The sequence below is a fragment of the Bufo gargarizans genome, chromosome 5 (genome assembly GCF_014858855.1).
Source record: "Bufo gargarizans isolate SCDJY-AF-19 chromosome 5, ASM1485885v1, whole genome shotgun sequence".
Classification (NCBI taxonomy): domain Eukaryota; kingdom Metazoa; phylum Chordata; class Amphibia; order Anura; family Bufonidae; genus Bufo; species Bufo gargarizans.
Window position 1 is genome coordinate 97,728,786 of NC_058084.1, and position 23,031 is coordinate 97,751,816.

The window sequence follows — 23,031 nt, forward strand, 5'->3', positions numbered from 1 at the left end:
CAAACTAAATGTTAGAATGGGAAAGTAAGGTGATTTAAGCAATTTTGAGCGTGGCACGGTTGTTGGTGCCAGACGGGCCGGTCTGAGTATTTCACAATCTGCTCAGTGACTGGGATTTTCACGCACAACCATTTCTAGGGTTTACAAAGAATGGTGTGAAAAGGGAAAAACACCCAGTATGCGGCAGTCCTGTGGGCGAAAATGTCTTGTTGATGCTAGAGGCCAGAGGAGAATGGGCCGACTGATTCAAGCTAATAGAAGAGCAACATTGACTGAAATAACCACTCGTTACAACCGAGGTATGCAGCAAAGCATTTGTGAAGCCACAACACGCACAACCTTGAGGCGGATGGGTTACAACAGCAGAAGACCCTACCGGGTACCACTCATCTCTACTACAAATAGGAAAAAGAGGCTACAATTTGCATGAGCTCACCAACATTTGAACTGTAGAAGACTGGAAAAATGGTTTCTTAAACATGACAATGAGTTCACTGTACTAAAATGGCCCCCACAGTCACCAGATCTCAATCCAATAGAGCATCTTTGGGATGTGGTGGAATGGGAGCTTCGTGCCCTGGATGTGCATGCCTCAAATCTCCATCAACTGCAAGATGCTATCCTATCAATATGGGCCAACATTTCTAAAGAATGCTATCAGCACCTTCTTGAATCAATGCCACGTAGAATTAAGGCAGTTCTGAAGGCAAAAGGGGGTCCAACACCGTATTAGTATGGTGTTCCTAATAATTCTTTAGGTGAGTGTATATCTCCCTTAATAAAATCACATGAAAGGTCCTCTTTAAGACTAGGTTCACACCTGAGTGTTTTACAGCGCATGTTTCTCAGCTGAGCGTTTTACAGCGCTTACGAACGCGATGTAAAACGCCCTATGCACCAAGAAGTACAGGAGCTTCTTTGGGGCGTATTGTCGCGCGTAACACCTCTGTTTTTTATTGTACGCCTCTGTGGCCAATAGCAAGAACGCGCGTACGACGCGCGTTTCCAAAATCCAAAAACGCCCCAAAATTTGCCTCAGAAACGCCCGATAAAAACGCCTGTAAATAGCGCTTATCGAATACGCTCAGGTGTGAACCCAGCTTTAAGGTATGCATATGGGCTCCGATACCAAGCACAGCCACTATACAATGTACAGAGCTATGCTTTGTATCCTGTGAGGAGGCTGCAGAGCTCGGACACTTTTAAACAGTTGATTGTGAGGGTGCGAGGAGATGGACCTCCACTGCTCCTCTAGTGCTAACCTATGCTGAGGGTAGGTTATCAATACTGTGCTCCTGGGAAACCGCTTTACAGAAGGGCATAAACAACCAGACCCAGGCACATCTTTCACTCTGTGATTCTAAACCAATTTGATTTCAATTACTATGACTTGCATAATAAAATACTCACTTTTTGATGTACTTCCTTAACAATACACAAACAATATGCGGCCATGACAAAGATCACATTCATCACTGACGTTCATGCTAACTGGCGTGTCAGAAACCATTTTCTATTTGGCATGCAAACACTAGACTGTGGCTGGTTCAGATTTGACATTGGCTGAGTAACTCTGCTGTAATTAGAACATATAATGGCATACAAATGGTTTACCAGACAAGAAATAAATATATGAGAAGTATTGTTTGGAATGATCTGACTTCATTAAAATGGAACTCCAAAGATGTGTCACAAAGAGATACAAGGAAATGTAAAACAATTAGTTTTCTGGAGAGGGAGGAAACATTTTGTTCAAATGAGTTGAAATTGCAAAATCTTGGAGTGACTATAAAGAGTAGAGATGAGCGAATTTCTTAAGAGTTTGATTTGGATGATTCGCCAAATTTCACCCAAAAATTTGCTTTGTGAGTAATTACTTCTTCTTTCTTGTAAGTAGCAGGTGCAAAGACAATGAACATCACATTTTTTTTTAGCAAACTTACCGCCTCCATTTGCTCACGTCGGGCCAGCTGCCGCCATCTTGCTTGAAGATCTCAGCTGAAATTCTGTGCAACACGAGATTACATCATCACGCCGGCTGGGGTGGTGGCATATGACGTCATCACGCCGGATGGTGTGATGATATAATCTCGCGCCGCATGGGTTTCGGCATAGATCTTCAAGCAAGATGGAGGCTGGCGGCCCGTCACGAGCAAATGGAGGGGCAAGTTTGAATTTTTTGTTTTTTATACTATTTAAGGTTAAATCGTTTCGCTGACATGAAGCACGAGAAAATTCGGCTTCTAGGCGAATCAAATTTATCCTGAAATTCGGATCGAATTCCACTTTGTGGGATTCGATTCGCTCATCTCTACTAAAGAGAACATGTTTGAAAAGTAAAAAGTGACATGTAGGTTTGGCAAAGCATTAGCAAAACTATTTAGATTCCAGTGGATTTATATAGAAAATACAAAAATTGGATACAGTTTTAAAAATATTTTTGCTAGTATTGTAAATGGCTGAGCTATAAGCATGGAGCCTACATGCAACCTATGGTTTAGTACATGTACCGTCTTGTGGTAACTCTGTACAGCACCATGCTAAGCAAGCATTGCTTTTAGGGGAAATATCTCTGTTATATGGCAGTTAAAATTTAATTTGATTCTGTTAGCTTATATGGGGATATAATCAGGGTAAATATAGTAAAAACAATAAGCAACAGTAAAAAGAGAAATAGTAAATTAGATTTATCCACCCGTAGAGTGTTTAGCCCTATTATATATTAAATAATTCATCAAGGAGTGTATTTTAATCAAAGTAGCGTAGAGTTTTCAAGAGATTTTTCCTTTTTTCTACTCCCAAATCAATTTAAAAGAGTTGCTTTATACAATAAAAAAAAAATGGTCCAAAAATGGTGGTATCTGGAGAAGCAATGGCTTTTTTTTAAGAAGCGGAACAAATATTATTTGAAATAATCGTTTTGGTGATCAACCGGAAAAGTAAAGATGCAATAGCTTTTAAAAGAAATCATTAAACATTTATCCCATTTTTGGGAGCAGGTCAGGTTATGGACAAGACTGGAGATAAGTAGCTGTATAGATAGTTGTAGTGACGCAAGCACCACATGATGGATACGGTGGGAGATAATCAGTAGCAGCAGCAACAGCACCCCGGTATAAAAATGATGGACAAGACAGAGGTTGTGCTGCTTTGTAGGGGTTGTAGTGGCAGCAGAAGTAGCAGAAGCTGCAATGCATTAGCAGCAATACAGTATGGAGTATGTTGGACAGGCGGATTTTGAATTATGTGATGATTCACATTAATAACAAATTGAGGGGTTTGCCTTTAAATACTGCACAGTGGCGCAGTCTGACAAATGGCTGACAAAACCAGCTTCCCTGAGGCAACCTGAATAAGTTACACAATATGGCACATTGACTACTGTCTCCAACACCTAACTCTCTAAAATAGTAATTGTCCTCCCTTCACAATGAAGTGACCTCTCTGACCCTAAACTAGCTACCGTATATTGTGTTCTCTTTCCTCTATCTAACAGATGTGCTCACGATCTTCCTTCTTCATCTTCTCATCAGCCCTGTATTCTGATATGTACAGATCCGGCAAGCACCAACGTGGGTTAATGCGTTAACCCGATAGTGTAACAAGCTTTGCACATTGTTAAACTAAGCCAGCATGATAGGCTTGTGTGTTACAGCACCAGGAATTACTGCAACACCTGCTACATCTGTAAAATGGCAGAAGCTATTTTGATTGATTCATTGAAAACCAACGTTTTTGGGAAATTCCTAACGGATTTGGTCATCTCGAATTATTCCCAAACATTATTTTAGCGTAGTGCAAGTGCATTTTTTCAGTATCTTTGTTCTTTGTGATAATTTATAAACCAATGAACCCCCCCCCCCCCTCGTCCAAATCAACTCACACTCAGTTTTTACAGGAGAGTCAGGAGCCACCATTACTAGTTAAGCCTGTTTCCTATAATATTCCTTTTTATTGTCAGCAGTAAAACAAAGTGCTCATTGTATCTGCCTGCACTGTACCCTCTCTGGCCACCAGATGTCTGTAAATTTGCAATATTCCATATTTTTTTTTATGAATAGACTTGACAAAATAAAAATAAAATTCTTTAAAAATTCTTTAAAAAAAACACAAAACAAAAGATATGTGACAAATAAGAAGATTGTTTTCTGCATTTATGTTACACTATAAAGCAAGCCAGAATCAGAAACACACATACACATATGTATTATATATAAAAATGAAAAACGATCTGTCTGTCTAAACCTTTTTTACAGGATTAAAACTGGGTCAAATCAGGATTAACACAATGAAAAAAGAAACCATAAAGCAAACACAATCCTTTCTGTTAAAAGCAGAGTGTACTTAGCGTGCATGCTGCACCTGCGATCCCTGGACTTTATGTGGCTGTCATGGCCCATAAAGGGTAGGAACTAGTGTTAGGGACCACTCATGAAGGCGACCTTGACGCGGTGAGTGGCTTATTACGCTTTGGCCAAAATGTACACCAATGCCTTATTCAACATCCAGCATAAAGGTAGGGCAGAGAGCTGGTTGCAGTGTGCGATTGCATTTTGTGTTTTTACATTCATATCTCTATTTCGCCACAGCAATCTGCACCTGCTAAGGGTTGTGCGGGCTGAAATTTTCCATATTTTTCTCCTTGTAGTACGTATTGGAGGCGTGGCGATCTCCAAGCAGTCAAGCACACCTGTCCAGTTAATCTTCCCCCTGGAGGCTGGTTTTAAAGTCAGTATAAAACTGAGTCTGCTTATACAGCACCTACCAGTAGCTATTAGGCTCCAGGAGAAGTATAAAGTGGGCTCAGCATGCATGTGAGTACTTGCATCCCTGGATCCGATGAAAGCTGTAATGGCACCGGACAGGGTTAAAAGCAGAGTGTACTTAGCGTGCATGCTGCACCTGCGATCCCTGGACTTTATGTGGCTGTCATGGCCCATAAAGGGTAGGAACTAGTGTTAGGGACCACTCATGAAGGCGACCTTGACGCGGTGAGTGGCTTATTACGCTTTGGCCAAAATGTACACCAATGCCTTATTCAACATCCAGCATAAAGGTAGGGCAGAGAGCTGGTTGCAGTGTGCGATTGCATTTTGTGTTTTTACATTCATATCTCTATTTCGCCACAGCAATCTGCACCTGCTAAGGGTTGTGCGGGCTGAAATTTTCCATATTTTTCTCCTTGTAGTACGTATTGGAGGCGTGGCGATCTCCAAGCAGTCAAGCACACCTGTCCAGTTAATCTTCCCCCTGGAGGCTGGTTTTAAAGTCAGTATAAAACTGAGTCTGCTTATACAGCACCTACCAGTAGCTATTAGGCTCCAGGAGAAGTATAAAGTGGGCTCAGCATGCATGTGAGTACTTGCATCCCTGGATCCGATGAAAGCTGTAATGGCACCGGACAGGGTTAAAAGCAGAGTGTACTTAGCGTGCATGCTGCACCTGCGATCCCTGGACTTTATGTGGCTGTCATGGCCCATAAAGGGTAGGAACTAGTGTTAGGGACCACTCATGAAGGCGACCTTGACGCGGTGAGTGGCTTATTACGCTTTGGCCAAAATGTACACCAATGCCTTATTCAACATCCAGCATAAAGGTAGGGCAGAGAGCTGGTTGCAGTGTGCGATTGCATTTTGTGTTTTTACATTCATATCTCTATTTCGCCACAGCAATCTGCACCTGCTAAGGGTTGTGCGGGCTGAAATTTTCCATATTTTTCTCCTTGTAGTACGTATTGGAGGCGTGGCGATCTCCAAGCAGTCAAGCACACCTGTCCAGTTAATCTTCCCCCTGGAGGCTGGTTTTAAAGTCAGTATAAAACTGAGTCTGCTTATACAGCACCTACCAGTAGCTATTAGGCTCCAGGAGAAGTATAAAGTGGGCTCAGCATGCATGTGAGTACTTGCATCCCTGGATCCGATGAAAGCTGTAATGGCACCGGACAGGGTTAAAAGCAGAGTGTACTTAGCGTGCATGCTGCACCTGCGATCCCTGGACTTTATGTGGCTGTCATGGCCCATAAAGGGTAGGAACTAGTGTTAGGGACCACTCATGAAGGCGACCTTGACGCGGTGAGTGGCTTATTACGCTTTGGCCAAAATGTACACCAATGCCTTATTCAACATCCAGCATAAAGGTAGGGCAGAGAGCTGGTTGCAGTGTGCGATTGCATTTTGTGTTTTTACAATCCTTTCTGTGCATTATAAAGACCACACAACAAAAGGAGGACAGAAAGAAGGATATATTTCTTAAAAGTTTTTAATGGCTCGTGCTTTTTGTTTCTTTAGCATTGTTATTAAGACGTTATTATATTTTGTGCGCTAAATGTAGAACATTTTGAAAGGGCCCCGTCAATGTACTTTCAATATAGACATTCCCTTCAGTTTAAGATTTCTATTGTATGGTTTATACAGTATGCTGGAAGTTTAGCTTGGATGAAAAAGACGCTACAGAAAGCACTAATAAACAGCTCCCAAAACACTCCCAAATCTGAAACCTACAAAGAGTTGAAGGGGGAATGTAATTTATAACTTTTACAAAGTATATGATAAAATGATGAATAACACCACTATTACAGTACATAAATATAGGGAATAGGTCTAGTCAAATGTACCCCCATACTGGTAGTCAAGCAAACACATATAAATAGAAATGTCAATGATAAGGTATATATTTGAACATTCTTACCGGATCCAGTGCAGATCAGTCAAATGAGATCCAGTATAATGCAGAAGACCGGATGCAGTACCAGTCTGTCAGATTGGATCCGGTAAAATGCAGGGGACCTGTTGAAGATACCGGAGAGGTCCTGGTGTCTGTGTAGCAGTGGTAATTGTCACTGGGAGGGATATTGTCCCTAGTTTGTCCTAAAGATGAGGGGGGAACTAGTTAGACCCTGCCTATCTATACAGTGCACCCATCCCGATGGGGGGAGACCCCATCCAGATACCTACCTCTATATTCAGCCAATTAACTAAATTGTAGTCCCTAATACCCACTCCCCAATTTAGGAAATTGGCCGAATATAGAGATATCTCTAGTTATGTGTGTTTGCTTGACTACCAGTAAGGGGCTATATTTGACTAGACTTACTCCCTATATTTATGTGGTTGCTCGACTACTAGTATGGGGTTACATTTGACTACACCTACTCCCTATATTTATGTATTGTAATAGTGGTGTTATTAATCATTTTATCGTATACTTTGTAAAAGTTATGTTTCAAATTACATTCCCCCTTCGCTCTTTGTAGGTTTTTCTCTGGAAGTTTAGCTTGGATGCCTTGGGCATATGTGCAGAATCTATATCTGAACCTTCTACCATCAATGATGATATACTATGCCACATAGACATAAATATCTTAAACAGGTTGCACAGGATCATCATTGCAGCACATTGCCCTGTGTAAAATGGGAAAATGATGCCTAGTGCTTACAGTATACAAAGTGAATTGGGGATGAACTATCGTTGTAACAATCATTCGCCCACATCTCACTTTGTATTGGGACATGTGAAATGCACTTAAAAAGAGGGCTTATTGCCTTGTACATCGTAGATTGGCTTGCGTTTACTGCCTGACATTGGCTCGTTATTCCTTTGATTTAACTTTATTTCTTTACTGTTATACTACTGTGTGTATCATAGACATGCTGTGACATCACAGTGTGCTTTATTCCTGTACATGGGGGAATGATACAAGCACAGAGTGGAGAGACCTAAATATGCATGTGATCTTAATGTTCTGAACTTGAAAATATCTATCTATGAATAAATGTGAGCCCTAAAAAACAAGACCCCAAGAAAAAGGATAAAAGTATTGGGTGTTCCAGTATTATGTTTCTCTGAATGAGACATGCAAGCCAGTTCTCCTTCTAAAAGCACAAGAGTATTGAGCAGAGCACCTAAAGAGAAAATTTCCCTGGTTAGCTGCGTAGCCTTAGGGGTACTCTTGGGGGTGCTCTTTACCATTTGGGAGACTAAGAAGTGTGCATGAGGAGTATTATGGTCCAGTCAACATTGCTCTGCCTTTTAGGAAACCACAATTTAAATTATAGTATCTCATACCTGCTGACATCAGATATGCTTAGTGTTCTTTTCTTTTTGGAAGGAAAGTTAATTTGCATACCTTTGGCTTTTTGGCTTGCATATTTTGTTTTATTAGAGTATTATGCATGGGTCCCTCTCTCTCTCTCTTTCTCTCTGATATTTGCCTGAAGAAATTTGGATTTGTTAGAATCTGACTTTTTCAGGAAATTCAGAACATAATCTGAATCTATAGAATCTATAGAATAAATTTGCTCATTTGTTTATTCATATTGTCATAATATAGTTCTATTATGCAATATTACATTGTTATTGTTAAGTCCTTGCAGTACCTTCATATAGTCCTTCTTGATACTAGGCTCTTCCTCTCGCCCAACTCGGTCTTCTAAGATGAACAGTCTTCTAAGCTGATTTACGTCCAAAAGAAAATTTGAAAAACTAAAAAAGGATAAATACATGTCTAAAAACATATTAACACAGCCCTACAGTGTGTGTTATAAAGAAAATGTAAACATAATTTTGGTATTCCAACAAATAAAAAAGTTAGGGTCATTAAACCATGTGCAAAAAAACCTCTAAAAACCGGCTGGTCATTTAAGACTTCAAATTCCTGCTCATTAAGAGGTACAATAATAAAGAGTCTGTATTATTCCCAGAAACTCAGCATCAATTTTGTCTACTTGTATTTATGCAGCCCTTTCAAGTGGGGCTGAGCTACAATTCCAGAGACAGCCCATGGAATAGAATAGTACTGGAAAAAAGCTGGCCTTTATATAATCCTGTACAGCTTATTATATTTGAAGTGTTGCTATAATCAATAGAGTACACAGCACAAGGGATTGAACCTGGGAATAGAGGTGACCTGTACAATGACAGCTGACCATTAAAATGGATATGACAACAGGAAGCAACAAGAACTTAAAACATAGGGGGAGATTTATCATTTCCTTTCCTTTTTGCCTGAAAAGTGGCGTTAAAAAGTCACAGGTGCGACTTTTTAACCTCAACTTGGTTGCCTTTTCCCTTCTTTGCTGTCCTCGATACTTTTCTAAAAGAAGGTGTGGCAAGGGTGGCCAGCTGCAGTGACAAAATTTATCTTCATTTACGCCAGTTTTGTGGTCTAAATGAAGCCAGAAATCTACGGCAGCCATGAGCTACTTTTTTTGACGCACCAGATCTAATTCTTTTCTGGTCAGAATGATGGTCTGACAGAGAGTATTAAGAAAACCCTCATTTCAGTCTACACAGAGATTCAAGTAAAGTATCTAAATGTTTCTAAAGTTTTTTGTTAGGCAGTTAAAGTGCCATAAAAATAATTTGTAATATATTTTATTAAAGCAAACCTTTCACCTCCCAAAACCATCCCAAGCCGCCAGCAGTACCTGTGTGTAGCCAGCAGTGTGTTTCTGATGATGCCTTTCTTCCTGAAGGCAGATGCAGAAAAAGTACTGAAAACGCTGTTTTATCCCCTGCCCGGCGCGCTTCTCCACATATACTTGAAGTCAAGGAGGCAGCGGCCTCCTTGCTTCAAGTCACGGTAACCATGGCCCCTTCCTGCCCCTTCACTGTGACTGACAGCTCTTATGCACGAGAGTCCGGCTGCCTTTGCCGAACAGCCAGCTGTCAGTCACAGCGAAGGGGAGGGAAGGGGGTGTGGTTACCGTGACTTGAAGCAAGGAGGCCGCTGCCTCCTTGACTTTAAGCATGTGTGGAGAAGTGCGCCTGGCAGGGGATAAAACAAAGTTTTCTGTATTTTTGCTGCATCTTCCTTCAGGAAGAAAGACATCATCAGAAACCCGCTGCTGGCTACAAGCAGGTACGATGGTTTTGGGAGGTGACTGATTCCCTTTAATTGATTTATTGTTTTACTGGCAAAACCAGCTCCTGAAGTAAGGTCTCTCTATAGCGCTTTTTGCTGCAGTGCATCCAGAATCTGTAGACCATAGCCATGTGTGCTGTGTATGGATTCTATGTTCTACAATATGTGCTATGCTAGGCTTTGGTGGCGTGAGGACAGGCAGGAGCAGATATGTGCTGTGCTAGAGCCCCTGCCTGTCCTTTTTCCTCTCCGCTAAAGACTGGCAAAGCACAGCGGCGCAGGGTACCTTGCATCAATGTGTTATACAGAGGTTTCATCAGAACAGGACAGAAGCAGTGTGCTCCAGGCAGTACGGTACTCACTTCAGCTCATAATTTAGAACACAGAATCCATACACTGTATATGTGTCTATGGTGTATGTATTCTATATGTGCTGCAGTGAAAAGAAGCTATAGAAAGGCCTGAACTTTGGGGACCTGTTTTGCCAGAAAAACAATAAAATCAATTCAAAAATATATTCTAAAAATGTTTAGGACATTTGTAAAAGTTTAAAACATATATTTATAAAGGCACACTTTAAGACACAGGACAGGTGTACATGGTGTACATGTAGTGACTTAAAGTGTGTGTAAATGCTAATATTACGTTTCTTTAAATTATGTCCTATAGGTATGTATAGACCATCTGAGGTTATAGATAATATTGCTTCATGAACAGAAAAATAGAAAGTCATGTAAAAAAAAAAAAGTACCCCGTAACCATAGCACACAGTATTAGGCTACTTTCACACTTGCGTTCAGAGCGGATCCGTCTCAGACGGATCCGCTCATATAATGCAGACGGTGGCTCCGTTCCGATACGGATCCGTCTGCATTATATTGTTAAAATATTTCTAAGTGTGAAAATAGCCTCAGACGGATCCGTCCAGACTTTCAATGTAAAGCCAATGGGGGACGGATCCGTTTGAAGATTGAGCCATAGTGTGTCATTTTCAAACGGATCCGTCCCCATTGACTTACATTGTAAGTCTGGACGGATCCGCACGCCTCGGCGGACACCCGAACGCTGCAAGCAGCGTTCAGGTGTCCGCCTGCTGAGCGGAGCGGAGGCTGAACGCTGCCAGACTGATGCATTCTGAGCGGATCCGCGTCCACTCAGAATGCATTAGTGCTGGACGGAAGCGTTCGGGTCCGCTTGTGAGCCCCTTCAAACGGAGCTCACAAGCAGACACCCGAACGCTAGTGTGAAAGTAGCCTAAACAGTAAATTCTTGAACTTCATGGGACACTTTCATTTTAAAATGTCTCTCTGATTCTTTAGCGTTTATTGTAATTAACGGTATGCATTAATGCTGGGGAATAAATAGAGTCCCAAAGTCATAGGATTTATTTCTATAATTATTTGGAAACCTTAAAAAATAAAATAAATGAATGCCATCCTAAATCTTCACAGAGCCTATTTATGATACATATTAATCTATTTTCAAGCCGTAATAATTTTCCACGTAGCCTCATTAATCAGAAAACAGTTAGACTTCTGGGTAGAAGTTATAGGGTTAATCCTTGGTGAACTTAGAGCTATATATACTTTTATTATGCAACCAGTGTGTAGTTAAAAGGGTTGACTGAGTGTTTAATACTGATGACCTGTCCTTAGTATAGGTCATCAGTATGTGATGGTTTGGGGTTCCGACTCCCAGGACCACCGACGATCAATTGTCTGAAAAGGCTGTGGTGCTACGGCAAGTTCCGCGGCCTCCTTGCAGTTTACCAAGCACATCACCGTCCATTGAATAGTGGCTGCACTTGGTAACACAGTTCAGTCTTATTTCCTTGAAGGCCATGTGACCAATGAAGGTGACATCACTGGCCTAAGAAGAGACTGCGATGCTCAATAGTAAAAAAAAAAATTCTAAAATGAGGCAGGAAGTCTTGACATATTTTAGGTCCAGTGACCAGTGTGAAAACGGCATGATTTTAGATTTAAAATCATGTGAAAAACACCAAACATTCTAAAAATACATATATATATATATAGGACATCGCTCTGTGCCACTTTATGGGTGAATAAAGTTTTTTCATTGACTATTTGGAAAGTCTACCGGAGTGCAGTCCAATTTTTCGTCCTATATCAGCGGGTAAGCACCTTCTGCCATACTTGGGCTCTACACCCTTTTCCCTCCTTTTTTTCCTTGGATGGTGCTGCTGGTGGTTTTTCCCTTTTATATATATATATATATATATATATATATATACATACAGCATGTGTAACATAAAAACTTGATTTAAACAATAGGTAATTTTCTGATGTCACATTAAACTAAAACATTTTATAAGTGAAAACCAGACCACGTCTGACATATGAGTAAAGATGTAAAATATTAATAATTAGGTTAAAATCAAGTAACGTTCATACATTCAATGATATGATTATAGGAAAACCTCATATTTTGCCATTGAGGTGAATCAGTATTGATATACATATTTTTTATTTTTTTTCCAGAAACATTTTCCAGCGATTCCAACCTTAAAGAAAAGTTCTTAAATCATTTGACAGGTAAGGATTATTGTAAACGATTCATGAATAAAATTTGCTTAAATGGACAACTTGTAATGCCACATTTCTCCTGCAGTGGCTGCTGTAAGGGGCATTTTCTTCTTCCGGTGATACCCGCAGCTTGCCTCCTCTAGGGGAAGAATTATGCTTACTTTCTGCGGTCCTGCACGCTGGCTTCCGTGTGTCTTCTGATCCTTGGCTTGTTTCTACAAGAGACAAGAAAATGTCTCCTCTCCACAAGAGACACATTGCCGCAAAAGCCAGTAATTGGCTGCAGCAGAGCAGCTGACCACGTCCATGGTAGGGAGGAAGTAAATAAGCCATGGACCGGACGATGGACACACGTGTCGAGCATGCAGGGACATAGTGGTAGGGAGCAGGCAAGTATGATTCTTTCCTTAGCAGAGGTAAGCTGCGGACATAATGGTAAATTACAGTTAGAGATGAGCGAAGTTTTGGAAAATTTGATTCGGCTGCTTCGCCGAATTTTGCAAAAAAATTAGCTTAGTGGCAAATTACTTTGTCACGAAGTGCATCTTTTTGTAAGTAGCGGATGAAATGACAGGGAGCTGAGATAGCACCGCTCCCTGTTATTGTACCCCTTAGAATCTGCGTTCATGCATGATCGCAGCATTTGAGACAAAAAAACTGTGTAAATTAACAAAGAAAAAAATGAAATCATACTTACCGCCTCCACTTACAAAGGTAGAAATCTGCAGCGCTCAACTGTGTTCGCTTAATGGGAGGCATGGATCAGAGCTCGGACTTGGCCGCAACAGTGTAAGGAAAATAAAGGTAAAATCCAGCTTCCCATAAAAAGCAATGTCTTTATTTCTTAAGCGGTAAAAGCATATTCATTACACCAAAGGTCTACGCGCTTCGGACAGTAAAATCTTAGTCCTTAATCATGACATACCAAGTGAAAAGAAACACCACTTCCTTTTAAACAAAGTAACACCTGATGCTGATTACCCACACACGTCACACGATTGGGGAGGGGGGGGAACCTCAGCAAAGACACCCAACTTGTGCATTAAAAATCACCCATAATTTTTTTTAATTTATATTGTAAAACTAGGTCATATTTTTTGTTCAAACCATTGGGTGCGCAGCTCTCCAAACTGAACATCCAATATGCTTCTCTGCTCAAGAGCTTGCGCTTGTGGTCACCTCCTCTAATAGGGCGAGACACTTTTTCTATTCCCCGGACTGAAAAAGCCACAGTATTCTGCTTGTGAACTACTGCAAAGTGTAAACTGGCGGCAGAAAAATTTTGTGTTTTAAAATTAGGAATATCTAAAAGGTGCTTACGGACCCTAGATTTTATCTTCATCCCACATATTGTAAGCGGCATTCTTTACATGTAATAACATATATTGCAAAATCAGTGTTGCAGTTCAGCAGTTGATTTATTTTGTGGGTTTTGCCATTAGCTGTGGACGTAATGCTTTTGCTGACATCCATATATCCACAGGAAATGCGCCTATTTCTACCGCATTTGTAATTTCCTTTGTAGGATAACCATGTCTTCTGACATTTAGGGTGGTCATAGAATAGACTCGGGCTAATCTTTTGTCCCACCGTAGGTGCCCTGCGTGCTGCACACCTAACTCCCGAGGACACTATTCCGTCCCATCCCTGGTCACCATTGAGGACAGGTAAGGGACATCTGACAATGTCACATACCATCACATATTATTCACTGTAATTGGTTACAAAGGTGATTGGTTTGTCCCCATCAGAAGCCAAATTGACATCATTCTTCTGTTTGTTACTGTTCCTATTTTTATTTTTATCTTTGTTTTTATTTTTTCCTATTAACCGTTCATGTGGGAAAACTAAATTTTGCCTCTTGAGGGACTGATACAATGGCATCCTGTATATTTTTAGTACAATATTGTCTAGCCTTGCAATATGCTTTTACCGCTGAAGAAATAAAGACATAGTTTTTTATGGGAAGCTGGATTTTACCTTTATTTTTCTTACCGCCTCCGTGATGCATGGGATTTCAGCCGAGATCTTGAATCAAGAGGGCAGCGCCTGATTTTTTATTTTTTTTACACTATTTCCAATTAAGTCGTTTTGCTACCTGAAGTACGCTCATTTTTCTAATTATAGCTCTCCGATCCACACACGTATTACAATACATAAATGGATGTGTATGCATATCTACTGTATGATCATGCAACTTTGTTCCTTAAGACTGTATTGCATTATGCATCTTATAAGGTTTAAACATTCCATACGTTTTTATCTACTCAGATGTATTAATTTTTATACATTGCTTGACGAGGCCAACATATGGTATCTGATCTTCATTTTGTAAGAAATGCTGGGGGAGATTTATCAAACTGGTGTAAAGTAGAACTAGCTTAGTTGCCCATAGCAACCAATCACATTCCACCTTTCATTTTTCACAGCTCCTTGGAAACAGTCATTAGGGTTAGATCAGGCCAACCTGAGGCTCTCCAGCTGTTGCAAAACTACAACTCCCAGCATTCCCAGATTGCCTATAGCTATCAGCCTACAGCAGGGCATGGTGGGAGTTGTAGTTTTACAACAGCTGGAGAGCCGCAGGTTGGCCATGCCTAGGTTAGATGAACCTTAATTTTAAACACTGTGGGATAGATTTATCAAAAGTAATGATACCACCCAGATTCCACCTTTCATTTTTCAGAGCTCCTTTGGAAAAAGAAAGGTTGAATGTGATTGGTTGCTATGGCCAACTAGGCCAGTTCTACTTTACACCAGTTTGGTAAATCTCTCCCTTACATTAATAGATGAAGCGGAGCTGCACTCGGCATATACCTAAGCTGAAATTGCATAGTGATGGCTATCTACCATAATATAATTGATTAGTTGCCATTTTTATTAAAAGCTTAATAATACACAGTTGAGTCACATTATTATGACCACCCTCTTATAACAGGGGATGTAGCTGTGTTTAGAATTAGGCAATCACATTCAAAATCGTGTTAAATAGGAGTCAGCATACACTTGCCATCATTTAAAGTGCCTATGATTAACCCCAAATAAAGTTCAGCTGCTCTAGTTGGTCTTTCCTGAAATTTTCTTAGTCACATCCCACAGCAAAAGCCATGGTCCACAGAGAGCCTCCAAAGCATCAGAGGGATCTTATTGTTAAAAGAGATCAGTCAGGAGAAGGGTATAAAAGAATTTCCAAGGCATTAGATATACCATGGAACAGCTCCAAGCAGCTGTGGGTGCCTGTGACAACCTACCAGGACCAAATTGAGTCACTCAATCTGAACACAGCGGCTACTCTGGATATTACATGGTGGTCATAATAATGTGACTTCACTGTGTACATTCCAGCTTAGGCTACTTTCACACTAGCGTTCGAGCGGATCCGTTCTGAACGGATCCGATCATATTAATGCAGACGGTGGCTCCGTTCAGAACGGATCCGTCTGCATTATATTGTATAAAATTTTCTAAGTGTGAAAGTAGCCTGAGCGGATCCGTCCAGACTTTTTACATTGAAAGTCAATGGTGGACGGATCCGTTTGAAGATTGAGCCATAGTGTGTCATCTTCAAACGGATCCGTCCCCATTGACTTACATTGTAAGTCTGGACGGATCCGCACGCCTCCGCATGGCCAGGCGGACACCCGAACGCTGCAAGCAGCGTTCAGGTGTCCGCCTGCTGAGCGGAGCGGAGGCTGAACGCCGCCAGACTGATGCATTCTGAGCGGATCCGCGTCCACTCAGAATGCATTAGGGCTGGACGGAAGTGTTCGGGACCGCTTGTGAGAGCCTTTAAACATGAGCTCACAAGCGGACAGCCGAACGCTAGTGTGAAAGTAGCCTTATATTACAGGTTTGCACTAGTTATGATTTGTATGGAGCCACCATAAATGTGGCTGAGCTCATACATTTTTGTCATATGGATTGTGTAATATCAAAGGCACTACAGATTTTTTTTGTCCCTGCCTCTGTAATAAGGTGCCATAAGAAGACACCATATGGCAGTACTTAGGGTAAGATGAATTCATCATCTGCCCCCGCTCCAAAATACTTGTCAATGTGATGCAAGATACAATTTACCATTATGGGATGTTTGAGATGCCACTGTCTAGAGAATGCTATTCCTTTAATAATGTGACTTGCTGTTACACTAAAATTGGGATTTTTATGAAAGTCCAGATGCAATCTTTTATAGTTAGCAAATAACAGAAATGCTGTTCTGGGCAATCCATTTGACTGGATTGATCACCAAAGCAGAAGTTGTTTCTGCTTATAATTTAGCACATAGAGTATAAAGAGTACTGATATCTCACCCTAACCTCAGTGTGTGTGATCTCGGGCACTGGAATGTATTATAGCCCCATCTGACATGACTATGTGCCTAGGAGCCAGGTGAACTGCTATGCATGAATAACATTGAAGTATATTTTCATTTTTTGAATATCTAGATTTTTTTTCCTTTCTTTCCCCGAAAGGAATTCATCAGTACAGTATGTAAAGATAATAACATGAAGGTTCATACATTCCTGTTATTCCATGATTCAGACCAATGAATCACAAAGCTTCTACCCATCTGTACCATGTCTTCATTTATTTATTTTTTAGATCAAAATAGTTTTTTATGATGGGACCTGCTAATACATAAAAAAATGAAAAAATCTGTATATGGAAACATAGAAATTGGTGCCAACTGCTGTATGTCACTAAAATATTCATATTGTCACTGGTGACAAAGTTATACTGTCATAGTGATTATCTGTGGCTTTCTTTTGAGAAGATCTCCTCAGCGGTGGCTTGCTGTAGCTAGCATTACATGGGTTATGCAAGTTTAAATTCTAACCTTAGGATAGGTCATCAATTTTAGGTCAGTGGTGGCTCGAGCCTTGATACCCCTGATGATCATCTGTAAGTGAATTTAAAGGGGTTGTGTCACTTCAGCAAATGGTATGTATTATGTAGAGAAAGTTAATACCTACTAATGTATTGTTTTAGGCTACTTTCACACTAGCGTTCGGGCGGATCCGTTCTGAACGGATCCGCTCATAATAATGCAGACGGAGGCTCCGTTCAGAACGGATCCGTCTGCATTATTTTAGCAAAAAAAAGCTAAGTGTGAAAATAGCCTGGGACGGATCCGTCCAGACTTTCAACGTAAAGTCAATGGGGGACGGATCCGCTTGAAGATTGAGCCACATTGTGGCATCTTCAAACGGATCCGTCCCCATTGACTTACATTGTAAGTCTGGACGGATCCGCACGGATCCGCACGCCTCCGCACGGCCAGGCGGACACCCGAACGCTGCAAGCAGCGTTCAGCTGTCCGCCTGTCCGTGCGGAGGCGAGCGGAGCGGAGGCTGAACGCCGCCAGACTGATGCAGTCTGAGCGGATCCGCTCCATTCAGACTGCATCAGGGCTGGACGGCTGCGTTCGGGTCCGCTCGTGAGCCCCTTCAAACGGAGCTCACGAGCGGACACCCGAACGCTAGTGTGAAAGCAGCCTTACCCATATTGCCTACTAGCTTGATTCATTTCCCATCCCATTATACACTGCTCTTTTCCATGGTTACGGCCACCCTGCAATCCAGCAGCAGTGGCTCTGCTGGAATACCATAGGAAAAAGCACCAGCCTGTGTGATCCCCCATGGTCCCGACCACCAGAGAAGCCGACTTTTTTTCCTGTAGTGTGCAAGCACTGGATGGAAGAGTGGTCATTACCATGGAAACAAGACATGTATAACGTGATGGAAAAATGCGTCTAGCCAGCAAAGGAAGCAATATGGACAATCACAATACATTAAGAATTGGCTTGTATTAACTTACTCTGCATGATAAATGCCACTTGCTGAAGCGAGACTACCCCTTTAACAAAGCTGCAATACCAAGCGCAGCCACGTAAAAAAGTATGGCTTTGTGAGGTACTTAGCAATATAACCAGTGAATAGACTGCTGCTCTCGTAAAGCATTGCAACCCCTTCAAACACTTAAAGGGGTATTCCCATCGCATACATAGGGGGCATATCGCTAGGCTATGCCCCCATTGTCTGATAGGTGTGGGTCCCACCTCTGGGACCTGCACCTACAAGGAGAACGGATTGGGGAGAGCCGAGGCTGGAGGCCCACCAAGCGCTGCTCCCCGCTGCTCCCATACAAGTGAATGGGAGCGCACCGTGCATGTGCAGCCCCTGCTCCCATTCATTTCTATGGAACAGATGGAAATAGCCCCATTGAAATGAATGGAGGGCGGCTGCGCATGCACAGTGCGCCCTCCATTTTATTTCCCTGCTCCGTTCTCATTGTAGGTGTGGGTCCCAGAGGTGGGACCCACACCTATTACACAATGGGGGCATATTCTAGCGATATCCCCCCAATGTATGTAATGGGAAAACCCCTTTAATTGGTGGGGGTACCGGCACCCCCACTGATCTAACATAGCCTATCCTAAGAATAGATCATCAATTAAAAAAAAATCTAAATCAAAGTGTAACCACTTTAAATAATTTCTAAATTTAAAAAAGGGAATTACGGTCCTTAAAATGCATTTATAAAAGTGCAGTACATTTGATGGGCAGTGGGTCCCTTCTGAATATTACTATGTGGCCTTATGATTTCTGTGTTAGACCCTAGTCAAATCTTGATCCCAATTGTTCTTTCTCTGTTTTCATTACAGCAGGTCGAGTAGTAGTCTCAGCAGAATGCAGAATGCAATTCTATCGACTCTACCACAACACAAAAGACTGTTCAATACCAGCTTGTAAGTAGACCGACACCTGCTATCTAAATGCGTATCAAATTGTAATTTAGCCAGCCCGGGGCTACAGTTTGGTCCTGCCTTTTCTATAGGTAGCATTTTTTCATACAGTGTAGTAATAAAACATTTAGTTGGTGCAGGTGCTATCTTTACTTTAGCAGGTCATCTCAAACGCATTCATTTAAGATCACAGGTTACATACATCTCAAAACAAATACTTTTCTTACCTTGAATTGGGTCTTCTGAGTTCATAGAGCTAGAACTAATATCTGTGTCCAGCTTGCCCTTCAGTTCTGTTAAGGCCCCTATACATATTCTTGCGGGTTCGGCAAACAGTTGAATATATATATGGATAGCTCCTAACTCTCCCCCCACAGATGATGTCCGGGGAGAGAAGGATCAGGCAAAGTGAATATCTTTGCTTGATCCCTTTGTTCTCCCTGGACATAAGTCTGGCAGCAGCATTCTCCTCTCTCTTACTGATAACATATACATGCTCGGTAGAACCAAACATGTATGGGAGAGTTGGAAGGTAGTCGGGTGAGAGAGCTGTTGGCCAAACAATTTTTGAGTGACATTTGTTAAAAGTGTATGGCCAGCTTTACCATCTCAAGTCATTGTACATTCACTGATTTGAGCAGATACCATGCTTAATGCATTATACAGTGAGTTCGCTGGTTAAAGTGATCGACTGAAGAGTCTTCCAGCAGCAAAACTCTCTACATCAAATTAGCAATTTGAACAGGGGATTTCCTACCATGCCGGCCATCCATATTCGTATGTGCGCACAACTAGCCTGATGAAGGGCATGCTTTCTGCCCGAAACGTTGTTTCAGTTTCAAAAAGGACCACTATGTCCGGCTAATACAAATAAAAATCAATTAACCAAAATCTGGAGTGCTGTCTAAATTGTTGAATGATAGTTAATATCATCTGAAAGGTTTCTTTATTATATAGACTTATGTTTTATTTTTATTTTTTATATAGTATACATGAGATGTGCAAGGATGCTAACACGGTTGGCTAAAAGCCACTTGTGCTCACAATCCTCAAAAGTAAATGTTGTAAGTATTATGCATTGATTTTCTTATTTTTGTATTGTATGTTGTGTGCTATGATATCACGTGATATTAAAATAGACTGAGGTTATAAAGCCACAAGAGGGTGACAGATTGAGATTTCATTTGCGCACCTTTTATTCTTCTCATACAGTAGTTAGATGAATTCTGTTCTGCTCTAATCGGGTGGTAGTAGATTTAGAAATGTAGTAGAGATCAATTTATAAATGAATTGTGTACATAATGCAGTTTCCTTATATTTTAGTGAAGGTGACTCCAAGCCCAGAATGAGCAGGAATGTAAATACAAGTGATACTGATTTTCCCACAAACTATATATCAATCTGCTGCCTGGAAAGCAGACACTGTGTTTATTGTGATGGGTTCCCTTTAACGGAAGGCAGGGATTTAGAGGCTTTGCAACATATACCGTTATTTTTGAAGTTCAAGTATTCTCATTTGGGAAATGGAGAGTGATGGAACAATATATGAAAATAGTTATGTAGTTCATTTGAGAAAAATTTGAAAATGTAAGAAAAAAGTGCTTTATTTGTCATGCATAATATATACATTTATTTTGATGTAGTTCACTGTATATTTTTCATTTTTTCATTGTAGATGTGACCTACTAAAACAGAACTCTGATTTGCCAAGAATGTGCCTTGAAATCGGACGTCTATACCATGATGATCTGAGTTACTGTTTTTTCATTGAAAGCATCATTTTCTTTAAGTTGAACATTCCATAGTCATGTGAATAAAACATTTTTATCACATTGCCCAGGGCCGAAAATAAATTTAGCTATTTATTTAAATACTTTGTACATAATATTTACTAATGATATACTAAATATATATTATAACCACTTGCAGAGTTCGTTCTTCATTTTTTGTATTTGTGTATTTGCTATTTAACATTTTCCATTGTTATTAAATATGTTGCTCAGGCTCAAATATTTTTTTATTTGCACTAACTTGAAAATATATATATTTATATATATATTTATATATGTGACTAAGCTTTAAGGGAGATGTTTTAATGTCAGAAGAAACTATCTGAAATTGTTCGGTAAAGCTTTTGCAAAATATTGCACATCAGAATCGCACAATGTATTAGTAAGTATGGAACATCTGAAAATAAAGTTATACTATATGACTGGAAGACTGCAATGCAGTTTACATTGATTCAATACTTTACACACGTGTCTAATTCTTTTACTTTTCACATTTTATTTCAGTCAATGATTAGAAAACCAACCTGTGTGCTTGCGGATTTCCGCTAATTGCGGTGCCTATACTTCCTGTGGTTTCAATTTTATTTTTTTATCCAAACTTTAAGATAAGTAAACAACACAACAGGTAACTTAAGTAATGCACAATTTAAGCACAAGAGAAATTTACAAATAATCAGGAAAGGTTGATTAGCATATGTTAGAAAGGTGGTCAATCTCTCGTATAGGATAGCATGACATTTAAAGGGATTCTGTCAGCCTGATTTTTCGATACAGAGCTGTTCATATCATCATATCAGTCTCCTTTATCTAACTAAAAATATACTAGCTTTACCCCCCCACCTGTCCTTTCATTTTTGATAAAAATCACTTTTATTTATATGCTAATTACGCATGGGACCTGCAAAAATGTATCAATTTCTGAAATCCCTGAATGTGCACACAAGAACAGGGCAAAAACTGCTGTACTTAGTTCCGATTAAACAGCAGTTGATTATCTTCAGGAGGGGGATAGAGAGAGGGTGGATGAATTGGATACTCCCATGGCAGAGCCCTCCCCTCTAGAAGAAATTTTAGCTACCGTTAAAAATGACGGAAAATTGATACAAAATATTGCTTCTCAGCTTGGGACTGTTCAGTCGGATGTGTCTTTAATAAGGGACGAGGTTACAAAAATACGAGACAGAGTTTATTTTATAGAAAAGTCCATGGGTTCCCTACAAAATGAAGTGACAGTATTAAAATCGGAAATTTCCACCCTGACTACGAATTACAGTTACCTACAAAAAAAACTTGTCGATCTAGAAAATAGGTTGAGACGCTCCAATGTAAGAATTTTGGGGCTCCCGGAGGGTGCCAAGAGGAAAGACTCTGCTGGAATGCTACAATCTCTTATTTTTGAGAATTTTGGGAAGGAATATCTTTCTTCTATGTTCTTAGTGGTGAGGGCTGATCGCATCCCTGGGGGAAAACCAACTCCTTGAATGCATCCTTAGGCTCTTTTGGCATTAAGTATTCCTTTATGTACCCAGCCAAACTTAGGATATTCTTCAATGGAGCAACTCACTTCTTTGACACTCCTGCGTTAGCCACTGACTGGCTTGATCAGAATGGCGTTTAGGCATTGGCGCACCTTTTGATTTTTCTTTTTTTCACTTGTATTTTGGTTGTTTGGTGGGGGCAGGTCGGCGGGAGGAGAGATGGTCTGAGATGAGAGGTCTGCTGTTAGGTAAGGGTGGATCATGGGTTAAGGGGGGAGGATGGGGTGCGATGCATCTCTTAGGAGGTTTTTTATATTTTTTTCTCTTTTGATTACCTGAAAATATATCTGCAAGATTTTTAACATAGAATGTACGAAGACTTGGGGATAAGTTAAAAAGACAGGCAGTGTTTGATCTAGTCCAGAGACATCTACCCGCGGTTGTTTGCTTAATAGAAACTCACCTTACTGATGAGGCTTTGGTGCGGATTAGTAGAGGATGGGTCTTGCAGGCATTTCATTCAACGTTTACCAGCCACTCCAGAGGGGTGACGGTACTTATTCATAAAAATATCGATTTTGTCTGTGAAACCTCCTCTATTAATAAGCAA

The 23,031-nt window shown here is 40.6% G+C and overlaps 1 protein-coding gene across 2 annotated transcripts in view; it reads left to right on the top strand.

Moving 5' to 3' along the window:
• Nucleotides 1-21,230, top strand: part of ALKAL1 (ALK and LTK ligand 1) — a 129,513-nt gene extending 108,283 nt beyond the window's left edge. Inside the window, exons 2-6 of one of the 2 annotated variants that reach the window (XM_044295127.1) lie at nt 12,364-12,417; nt 14,004-14,075; nt 19,073-19,156; nt 20,141-20,217; nt 20,829-21,230. In XM_044295127.1, the coding sequence (XP_044151062.1) occupies nt 12,364-12,417; nt 14,004-14,075; nt 19,073-19,156; nt 20,141-20,217; nt 20,829-20,834 (293 nt within the window). In that variant the 3' untranslated portion in view covers nt 20,835-21,230. The remainder of the gene's footprint in view (nt 1-12,363; nt 12,418-14,003; nt 14,076-19,072; nt 19,157-20,140; nt 20,218-20,828) is intronic. The other variant, XM_044295128.1, reaches the window with a different exon arrangement.
• The last annotated feature ends 1,801 nt before the right edge of the window (nt 21,231-23,031 follow it).